This window comes from Abramis brama (genome assembly GCF_963993115.1).
Source record: "Abramis brama genome assembly, chromosome: 20".
Lineage (NCBI taxonomy): Eukaryota > Metazoa > Chordata > Actinopteri > Cypriniformes > Leuciscidae > Abramis > Abramis brama.
In genome coordinates, this window is record NC_139982.1 from 13,191,540 (window position 1) to 13,203,671 (window position 12,132).

At 39.4% G+C, this 12,132-nt stretch overlaps 1 protein-coding gene across 3 annotated transcripts in view; it reads right to left on the bottom strand.

Moving 5' to 3' along the window:
- Window positions 1-12,132, bottom strand: part of rassf7a (Ras association domain family member 7a) — a 53,713-nt gene that overhangs the window by 5,033 nt on the left and 36,548 nt on the right. For all 3 annotated transcript variants that reach the window (XM_084095377.1, XM_084095376.1, XM_084095375.1), the window contains exons 2-3: window positions 2,200-2,358; window positions 918-1,780 (exon numbers count right to left, since the gene is read on the bottom strand). In XM_084095377.1, coding sequence (XP_083951503.1) covers window positions 918-1,780; window positions 2,200-2,302 — 966 coding nt within the window. In that variant the 5' untranslated portion in view covers window positions 2,303-2,358. The remainder of the gene's footprint in view (window positions 1-917; window positions 1,781-2,199; window positions 2,359-12,132) is intronic.

Sequence of the window (12,132 nt, forward strand, 5' to 3'; positions counted from 1 at the left end):
GTAGTACCTTTAATCAATCCATGCAAACCTTTCCTTTTAATCCCGTGAATGTTGTCTGAATACAAAACTTTGATTCTTTTCTTTTGCTTCTTTCTTGTAATTCCACCAGCAATCACAAGGGGACGCCATGTTTTAACAGCAACAACAGCCAAGGCAGTAAGTTTGTGCCCTTCGGCTCTGTTTACAGTAATCTCAGATTTGTCCTCTATGGGTTTGTTTGAGACCTTCATGGCTGTAGGTTTCATGTGTTTAACAAGACAAGCCAAACTAAAATACAGACAAGTCAAAGGTAATCACAAAGTATGTGACTCAAGTAATCACCCGAGTTTCTATTCGCAAACTATGATAATTCACTGTGTGGTCGTGGAGGCAGAGCAGCCTACTTGTCTTACTTCACAAGACTTATCTAATGGGAATAGATTTTGATTATGTAAGATCCGTCTAGTCATGGCTGATTTTCTTGCTTTTTGGAAGAAGACATAAAGGAAGATTTTTGAGTGGCACTGCGATATGAAGTAGTTCAGATCATCTTCACAGAACTGGAAGTCTTTGATTTAAGTCACTGGAATAGTGAAATATTGGAATGTCTGGTGCATAATTACCTACAGTGTGAAATACATGCACGCCTAGCAGGAAAGGAAACTCATTTAATAGGTGTATACCTTTATTTTGTCCTTTCAAGGCATAAAATACACAGGAAATAAAATAAATGTATGCGTGTCCAAATAAAAACATTAGTTTTTGTGCACAGAAAAGTAGGTTAAAAGACTGAATGCATACATTCTGAGAGTGAACATCTGAATAATTTCAAAAGGTGAGTTCCTTCGCTCACTTTCAGATTTTCAGTTCATTGCTCATACGCCCTTTGCCGCCAACAGCTATAAACCTCTTTCTTGAGCCGCGCCCTCTCTGCTTACCTTCAGCAGAGTCTCCGCCCTCCCCAAAGCCTTCTCAAGCTCTACAAGCTCTGCCTCCAAGTCCTCCCCCTGCTTTTGTCGACTTTGAACATCTGCCTTGACTACCCCCAAAGAGTCTTTTGAATCGGGCTGATTGGGCAAGGTGTCCACCTGTAGCATTTCCCTCTGAACGTCCTTTTCAAGTTGTATTGCACGAGTGTTGAATTCATGCAACTTTTGCCCACAGTCATCCAGTTTAGCATGCAGCTCTCCTAACCGCCGCTTCATCCCACGCTCCCTCTCGATCTCTAGCTTTAGTTCCTCCTCCCAGAACTCCTCGTCCACTAACTCTTGCTGGTTTTTCCACAAGGTATTTTCCAAGACTTCTATCTCTGCCTGCAGGGACGACTCCTCTGTAGACGTCTGGTCCCAAGTCTCGCATTCCCTGTCCAGATCCACCAGCTGGGACTCAAGGGCACGGAGCTGCTCCTGCTGCTGGAGAACATGCCGAAACACCTCCTCTTTAGATGGTGCCGGAAGGTACACCGTGTGAGGAACTGGGGATGCCCTCTGTTCAGGAGAGGGTGTTTTACGAGAGTCTTTAGTTTTTGTACGAGGAGAACAGGAAGGGCCCAAGTTGAAGGTTAAGGATTTCTTCGGTAGTCCCCGTTTGGGTTCTGACGTGGAAGGCCTGGCGTGAGGGAGGGTGCGGTTGTGCAGACTTTGCTCTTCACTGCTGCTGGGACCAGTCCGCCGCAGGAAGAACTGCACCTCACTGCTATGTTGGCCCAGTTTGGCCAGGGACTCCAGTGGGCGCTCATTGGCCAGAAGTTGGCGCTCAGTGTCCCTCAATCTCTGAATGAGAACGTAACGACCCGTCTGGCCTGTAGAGAGCACAGGGGTGGTTAGAGTCCAAAAATGCATCACACCTACTTACTTTTCTGCACCCTTTTTATGTGGACAACCCTCTTGGATCTGGGGGAACTGTCCTAGGGTTACTTCAAGTGTCATTCTCAAGGGCACTATGGCAAGGGCTCATTGACCACCACTTTGTTGGCTTCTATCCTACAATCTACTGGTTACCCAACCCAGATCAAATGAAATGCGTCTCTATAGCACGCATTGTGTTTATCGTGCAATTTATACGCGAAAATGCACGTAAAAACAAATTTTTGCATATAAATTGCATGATAAATACAATGCGTGTTATAGAGACACATTTCATGAGATCAGGCTGGGTTACCAGCACAGATCTTTGAATGTCTAACCTCACCACCTTAAGTTCATTCTCAGAGGTACTTACCAATGGCTTGGGCGAGTGCAATGACTACATCTTGGCATGACGTCTCTTCCGACAGGCCACAAACCACTCGTACAACTCCATCAACCCAAACTTTCAGCTCCATCAGAGACACAGGACACAGATCAGCTTACATCAGCAATGCATGACAATATCTGGATTCTGAAATAACAAAACAGTAACAGTGACAAGTTATTGCAACTTGTTTTCATGGTCTGAAACAAACTTCGAAAATCCGTTGTCATTTTCAGTGATACCTTGCAGGTTTGATTCAACATTTTTTAAAAAGTATTATTTTTAAGTTGCCATCCTAAAAAAAGTGAGCCAACCTTGACCATGGTACAAGATGCAATACAATGGGCGAAGACATCCATGTGATATACATATGCATAGAACAACTAACAAAACAATGCACAAGAATCCATGAATTAATCAGAATTAGGGTATTAATTAATTATATACATCACACGTTCAGAGCTTTTATACATGCTAAGTTTCCCTCCGAACTGAATGGACGAATTATCAGCACAATATGACTGAAGCCGGGTTTATTTAATTGTGCATTCGTGGCGTGCAATATGATCTAAAACAGTCACATAAATTAAAAAGACAGATGAAAAGAGGAAAGAAACTCATCTTGCACCAACATAAATTAGAAAACTTTTTAATCCATTCATGACCACCCATACTAGAATTTGTCACTTTTTTTATTGTATTTATTCTGGTAAATTCTGACTAACTTGTAGAATTTATAATAAATAATCTGTTAATGAAATATATTTTTCTACTATATTACAACTGTGGCATGTTGTAGCTATAGTTTTTAAATGTGTAGGTTGCTATTTTTCATAACAAAAGCTATAGATCAATAAAAAAAAGACAGGAGACAACATTGGCCTACTAAGGAGACATCAACGGTCTCACCTATAATTTACATTTACATTTATTCATTTAGCAGACGCTTTTATCCAAAGCGACTTACAGATAATTATAGCCTTATTGTAACAAATGCTACAGCTAAACAATTAAAATAACTATAGTACAGTTTCATAAGGGCAAGTACAAGTTAGAATCAAGAGCTTTAAAGTCTGGATCCTCTTGAATTATTAACCAAACAATCAGTTTTCCCCATGTGTAAAAATGTGTTCTGTTCGTAGGATGACTGACAAGAAAACCTGACCTTCAGATATTCCAACAGGGCCGAAATCATTAAAAGTCTGATGAACTGTTAAGGAGTAGGAAATAAACTATTTCAAAGTAAAGTTAGTTTGACTTTCCATGGCACTTTGAAGTGGAAAATTCTGTCAAACTGATAAGGTCCCAAATGCTTAAATAATATAAAATAGCTAAATCATATATCCTATGTAAAAAAGTAATTGTGAACTAGGCTATTACTTTATTGGAGTTATGTTATCAACCAACTTTGCATGTGTGGATAGATAAAAACCACGAAAGACCATTTTGCAAGAATAAATCAATAAACAAACAAACAAATCTCACGAAGCTCCCTCTAAAGCCCTGGGACCCCTCTAAAAAGGTTCACTCTTCAATGTTTAGACCAAAACTACGTCCTCATCTGTGGAGTTTGAGAAGACAAAACGACCAAAGTGCCAATCTATAGTCTAAACTTGTCAAATAAGGTCCATCCATAAAAACATCCTTAAAGAAAAATCAAGCTATTATCTACTTCAGTTGTTTCTACCTGATTGCTCAAACTCTGCAGGATTTCCAGCCATGAGACAAGAAATCATGATTGAACATCAGGTCCAGTGGGTAAGCAAATTTCAAGAGTTATTATTAGCAGGAGGTTGATGGACTCATAGCTCTGCTCCAATTAACTGCACTGCTGGCTCTTTTCAAAGGCATTTTGGCAGATGAATGCTTAAGGGAACAGACAGGCAGAACTTAGTTGTTCAGAGACTGCATGTGCTTGCATGTGTTTCTGACTCCACTTTGAAGCCCCACAGCAGGAACAGATGGCAATGCTAAGGTAAGGCGTAGCATCTGAACGTTTTAGCCGTGCAGTTATTGAGTGAATACCAGATTGTGAGATTAATAAGAGTGAGACAAAATGAATGTTGTCTCTGTGCACTTTGACTGTTACGTAGTACACCCTTTGTGAGGAAATTCTATGGTAAAGTCTACTGCAATAAGTTCTAACTAATGAAAACAAACAGTGCTGAGATACAAAGCAGAGTAGACCATTTAGCAGCTGGTAAGTACCAGATGATGGATGCTCTATCTCCAGGCCTTAAAGTCAGGTTTAATAGAGAATAAAGAGAATGAGGGTGAGAGGAGCAACTCACAGGAACATGTCTGGGTCATATTTTGGCCCCAAAATCTAAATATATAATGTATATAAATATGTTTTTCTTATGCAGTGTGTGTGTGTGTGTGTGTGTGTGTGTGTGTGTGTGTGTGTGTGTGTGTGTGTGTGTGTGTGTGTGTGTGTGTGTGTGTGTGTGTGTGTGTATGTATGTATGTAAATATATATATATATATATATATATATATATATATATATATATATATATATATATATATATATATATATATATATATATATATATATATATATATATATATATATATATATATATATATATACACATATACATATACACACACACACACTATTTAACAACTATTTAACACACAATCAAGTGTGACAAAGTGTTTCTGAAAGTGGCCACTTGGCATTTGAGCCATCTAAATAAATAATTAGAAACCAGCCAGAGCACACCAACTTGTACGAGTCATTTGATATTTAGGGCACAAACAGTGTAATGACTGAGTTTTAACAACCACACAGGCTCTGTTTACACCCGGTATTGAGATGCGTTTTGGTCGATCGGATCACAAGACGACGAGGGTGACACAATCCCGTTTACACCTGGTGTTTTTATCCGACTCTTTTGTCCACATCTGTCCTGATTTCTTCGAGGGGAGGGTCTATGGGTGGGTAAATGTACAAGTTTTTTCAGATCTTTCAATCTAATGGATGAAATAAGCTCACACAATTTCCATATGAACACAACCGGAAAAAACAGAAAAACTTACGGAGAGCAGCAGCTTAAGTTTCTGCTCTGACTCAAGACCACAACAAATGCTGTGAGTGTGAGTTAGAAATCAGGAATGGAGAGAGAACATTGTGCTTGGTACATTTTTCGTCTTCAAACCAAACATGGGTCTTCAGCCAACAAAGTTTAAATCCCGTTTGGCTAGTGCGCTTCCCATAATGTTACGCATTAGGTCAGTAGGCGGAGAGAAGACGGTCTTTTGTGGTTGTTTGAACACATTCGGCCACATGAACATTTACACTACAAAAGCAATCCGGTCAAATGTGTTTTCGACTACCTCTGGAAGTGGTTGAAACGAAAAGTAGACAAGCTCAAAACGTTTTAGACCCTGTTTACACCTGTATTTAGTGTCGTCCACTTGTAATCCAATCGACCAAAACGCACTTTAATACCAGGTGTAAACAGAGCCAGATTTCAAAACCAAGTAGTGCAGGTAAAAAAGTTACTCCTAAACTCAAGTCCTAAACTTGATATCGGTTTTCTTTCCAGTTTCCACCTGCTCTTGTAAGCCTCTATAATCTATTGTTTTTCTGTTCTTCAAAAACTCTGAAATGGTTCATTTTCATCCACACTGAAGCAGAGGAATGCCACCTTGTTGGGCCACGTGAGCGGAGCGGAGAGTAAAACAAATCTCCTTTTGTCTCCTGTACCTCTAAAAGGCTCATACTAAATCAGGTCCGTGGCCTCAGGGTAAACTCCTCAACGCAGACCACTAGAGTTACCATGCCAATGGAGTACTGGAATGTGAAAGATGAAGCGCAGAAGAATCAACAGGTGCCAAACTCGGACAGTTTGGTCTTATGCTCACTGGATTAGTGTTAGATCAGAAAAATATATATTTTAGCATTGTGATTTGAGTCACAACAGGCTTGCATTTGAGATTTGGGTGGAACTTCCATCTTAAAGCACAATCACTCGCACATGTCCAGACCCACTGCTTCAGAAATGCAGACCCACCCCAGACAAGTCTAAAACATCCCTGTCTCCTCCCTTCTGAGCGCCGCCTCAAGAAGCTATGATTACTAGAATGATCCCGTTCCTCTCTCTCATCATCCTCTTAATGTTTTGCGGGCTGTTGGGAATATGTCCTGAGGAACAAGCGCTCTGTTGTTATGCAGGCGTGGTGCTTTCTCTAGATGCAGAGTTTATTAGCCAGCTGTTCTTATCCAAACACTACTGTGTGAAGTTGCCATTAATAAATCAGTGTAAATGTATTAAGACAGTTAGAGGAGTGAAGCTCTCGGGGGAGATAGAGTAGATTCACACAAGCACATCTGCAGAATGAAGCACGTAAACACCATCTTGCCCCACAAGGGAGGAGAGCTGTGCTCTCTTTTAGCAATTCAGCTGTTTAATACGCAAAACGTGAAAGCGCAAAAGTGCAAATAATTCATGAGGCAAAATTGAAGTTACACATGAAGACTATGTCTATCGAAGTATTAAACTTGTTGTGCTACAGACATGAATGCACTGATATTTTCCAAACAGTTCAGGCCTGGCAGATGAAAAATCCAAAACACCCTAGCAACCATCTAGCAACTACCCAAAACACCCTATAAACTACATAGAAACGTGTTAACCCCAAACACCATAGCAACCACCAATCAATTACCTAGACACCCTATCAACCACATAGCAACATGTTAACAACCATCTAGAACTCCCTATCAACCACCTAGCAACTAACCAGAACACCCTATCAACCATATAGACCAAAACACCCTAGCATCCACCTAGCAATGTGTTAACAACCAACCAAAACACCTTAGTAACCACCTAGTAACTGCCCAGAACACCCTATCAACTACATAAAAATGTGTTACAACAACCCAAAACAGCCTAGCAACCACCAATCAATTACCTAGACATCCTATCAACCACATAGCAATGTGTTGTTAACCACCTAAAATCCCCTAGCAACCACCTAGCAACTGCCCAGAACACCTATCAACCACATAGCAATGTGTTAACAACCATCCAAAACACCCTAGCAACAATCTAGCAACACCCTAAGCAACTACCCAGAACACTTTAGCATCAGCATAGTAACATATTAACAACCACTCACCCTAACAACCCCCTAGCAACCCCCAAGCAACTCCCCAGAACACCTTAGTAATCAGCCAAATATTAGCCGCAATATGTATAAACATAACTGTGGGAAAAATTCTTTGTGTTCTTCGAAAAGCTCTTGCGCAACTAAACAAAAATTAACAGCTTTTGTTTTGTCTGTTCTTCTCTATGTAATCCAATGCATTTCTTTAAGCACACATCTTTGTGTCTAAGCAATGGAGTATCTTGTCAAACGTCAAAATGAAAATTTGTTTACGGGTCACTTGCCATAATGGCAATAAACGAGCAAAATTACATGTGTTTGGCTCATGGTGGATGTTAATTTCATACCTTTATTAATATGAACCGACATAAAAGGCCATTTGTATCACATGCAATAAGGCCAGTGTTTTCTGCTACAGCTGTTGATGTGCATATATCCCATGATGCACTTCATCTGCAGCCCCCATTTATGCACAACAACTGCTCTTTCTTACAAAATACCTGTGAGAGTGAGAAAACATCTGTTTTTACCCTACCTCAAAAAACATGTCTAATTTTTCAGCAGCTTTAAACAAAACAGTTGTAAAATACAAGGGGAGGGTGGGACGGTTCTCACTGTCAGTTGTTGTGTGGCTCTGATTGAATGTTTCCTCAGCAGTCGATCACTGAATGAATGAGGTGCTGAGGAAGCAGAGGGATTGGGTCATGGGTGTGTGTGAAGAATTATTACTGTCTCGACTCATTATGGATCAATCAGTGATTTATTAGGATGGCATCTCCAATCAGCAGCAGTGATGCATCAGCAACATCTCTGGATAATGGTCTTTTATATAGAAATTAAAACAAATAAACAGTCAGACGACAGTCAGGGGTGGGAGATCTTCCTGAGATTTCACATCACAATCTTATAACAAACAATCACGATTCACAATCTGAATCGCGATCTTCCCAATTTTGAGATGTACTATTGAGAATATCCAGACTATGGACTTATCCATTTGCACAATTTAAAACACAGTATTGCATTAAACAATCAGTTGTCCAAATAGTCATTAAACACTGCATAGTCGTCACTGTATGAATTAAATATACAATGATTCTTATTAAAACTACTAAAGTTATTCAATCAAGAGCAGTGAGTGGTTTCATCTTTGTATTTTGTCTAACATTAATGACACAGACAGAAGCAGGTATTTGCATTAAGCTTTAAAGTCCCCCAGTAGTCAATAATTGTATCCCTTAAAACTCATCTTTGATCACCAAAATTACATATTTAAACGTTTTTACCTTGAAAAAAAATATCTTCATGCCTTAAAATAGCTTGAATGTAACTCTACAACCTTGCCTCATTTAGTATACACGGTTCTATGAATATACAAATTAGCCCCGCCTCCACTCACTCACACCAGTTCAGAGATCCACTCGTTGATGATCACACGTTGACCTGATTGGTTTGTGACGTCAGAAACACCAGCGATTTCAAACCACGTTTAAGACAGAATGCATGGATCTACTCACCAAAATGGACATTGACATATTTTGTATATATTTCGCCATTTAGGCGCACACTAGAAACCACAAGTATACTTTGCTCGTCCTTGTTTTGCTCCATCCAAAAACATTGATGACATCACCTTAAATTTGTAGGCATGTCCCAATATTTGACCAATAAAATCAACTATAGAATAATGACAATGTTCCACCCCCAAATATCATCTGTAACTGACTAGCAATAAGTAGCCAATCATTGTCCATAGCTGTGAAGTAAACTAAAGACTAATGGTTATTTTGAAACTTCCTTTTTCAATGGGAAATATGTCAGCAATGGAGGGAAAATTGCAGGGCCAGTGTGGCCGGCTTGTGGACAAACTAATAAGCACAAAAAATTCATGGCTGGCTGCATAATTCTGTAACAACCGTACTGTCCCATCCATTCATTGAAATCCCACTCACACTTCTGCATCAAAATAACCATCAAACAACTCCAGGCAAGTTCTGAACATGCCCCCCGCCAACAACATTACAGATGAGTCAGTTGGTGGTTAACATTTTTGTCCTCGTTTCCTCTTTGAATAACTGATTAGTCTTCTTTGAACAAACATGCACCTATAAATATGTCATTGCTTTCACACATGAGTTACAGCCGGATCAGTTTGCATTGAGAGTCTCCATCCATAACCTGAACACACATTCTTTCATAATTGCCTTGTTGCCAGCACAAACACAATCAGAAACTGAACCTAGTCCATAACTCTGCAATTCGTCTAATTTCCTGATCCAGACAGATATGTTAAAAGGGAACATGAAGTAAAAAATTTACTTTTTTTTAATTTACTGGTCTTATAGTTAACAATTCATTGGTAAATGTTCTTCCAAAAACAGTTTGTTTTCATAAATTCAACCATTGATTTGCTCATATTTTACCCAGACATGTAAGACCGGTTCCTGTATGCCTCGCTGCTGAGTGGTTTGTGTTTGTAGCTCTGTATAGCTTTCTTTTCAATCTCTATCATTCCTTGTTGTTTACATTGCTAAATATAACTTACTCATCACCATGTATCTGATATTGTCTAAAATTGCCTATCACATTAATCTGACATCGCTAGCTATTAATATAAATCGGCATCGCTAGCACAACGCGTTAGCATTTCACTAGCCTGTTAACTTGTCATATGTGTTTACCGTCTATTTTTATTTCTCACACTCATTTTTTATGAGTTAAAACAACTTTGGTAAGTCGAAATCAGTCAACAAACACAGTGAGTCATGTCATCTCCTGTTATTGTCCCTTCCACTGCCTATGTTTAGTGTAGTCTAGTGTATGTTTAGTCTCTGTCAGCGATGAGGGTTTCACACATGCTTAATTCTGAGATCTTCTCTGTCAGCCTGACTATTTCTCTGCATTTGAGACACGCATCCAAACTTTAATTGAGGATAGTAAGAACACAAGGGCTCTAGATGATGCGACTAGCCTAGCGAGACGCGCTCATTGTTCAGTTCCGGTTGCAGAGCCCCACAGGAGGGCAACTGGCTGACTGAGACGGCATAGTCACAGGACAAAACACCACTATTCAGGTCTGTTGCTGAATTATACATTTTACAATACATTACTTTGGCAGATATGTTTTTGAGACAAATTCCAAACACGTTTCCCAACAGTACAAACCATAAGGGACACAGCTAATGAGGACACACAAAAGCTAACAAGAACAACATCACAGACACAGACACAAAACAAGACTTTATTTTATAATATATGATCTACCACAGTCCTGTAGCCTACAGCTCTTGGCCCATGTGTTGAGGAGTAGCTTATATTAAAAGCAGCATTACTACAAATTGAACTGAAGTGCGTCATTTCTGCTCTACTAGTGGTACTAAACGGAACTGCAATCTGATTGAGTTTTACATAATACTGTATTGTAACAAAAATGTGTAAAATGTTCTCCCTCACAAATGTAGATTCATTTTAGCAAATAAGTTTAGAAAATTGCTAAATTTGCAGAATAGTCTCAAACTTTTTGACAAGTCCCTCAAAGTCCACAGCGATATAATTAAGGGCTCATGATTTTTCCAGTCATTTACGATTTACTGTAAAATAAATTAAGGATAAAGATTTCTAGATGTCTCCGACCGCATGAATGGTATGAGCGCCTCTAGACAGAGGAATGTTGAGGGCACCAAAAGTGACCAGGCTTCACCTCTAACCTAAACAAAGGCAGCCTGGGAAAACAAACAAGGCTGTCTCTGCTCACTGCCCAGAAATCCCTATCTTGGCTTCAACAAGTGGGATGCACACACACACACACACACACACACACACACACACACACACACAGAGAGAGAGAGAGACTGCAAGTGTGTGGGCACGCATTTTTGTCAGGTTGTCAATGGGAACTTGCATTTTGGTCTTTCGAATCAACTTCGCAAAAAGATCGTAAATTAATGTCAATCTTGGGTTTGAAACCATCTGGAAAAATTATTCTGTGTGCGACCACAAGAAAAGAATCTGTTAGACATAAGCATAATGCATGGGTTGTAATTCAAGTCATAAAGACAGGTGGGTGGTTTTCACTTCTCATGAGAGGAACCAACCAGGTGTAAGCAGACCATAAGGGAATCCGCAGAGAAAATAATACGAGCCTTGTACGACAAGCCCTATAAGAAACCAGCTTTGAAACATTATGTTCTCTTGTGTTCAGCTTTGCAGTTTGTCATATCCAATTAAATGTGTTTTTCCATAGAGGAAATGAAATCAGAAGAACTTGTTTACCGACATCAAACAGCCGTTCCAATTTAAGCCAGTGTATGTGTCCACTTTACCATCTCTATTCTTGAAATTTACTTGTGTACAGCGTGAGACTTCTGGTTCATAAGTTATTTAATACTCTTTTACATGCCTGCTGCGCTAAATTATTCAAAACGGAGTTCCACACTTTATATAAACTTGCTTTCCATTCCAGATTTATCTAAATGATGAATATCAAAGCCTGAGGTGTAAAAGACAGATCGCCAACAAAAGGAAGTCCTGGGGCAATGGCCTGTTTTCAATGCAAGACAGAACAGGTGCAACTACTGTGAGAGGCTATATTAAAACAAGACCAAACTCCCTTGTGGTCAGACAGTAAAGAAATGGACATTTTTGAACAGGTGCACAAACTGTACATCCACCATCAAATTCCTTCTGAAGCGAAACTTCATTTAAAGTCAACATGAAGTTGATCAAAGTTTCCTTTAATATGTACATTCATGGATTCATTGTGCATGATCCAATAACACATTTTATTCTTAATAAAAAACT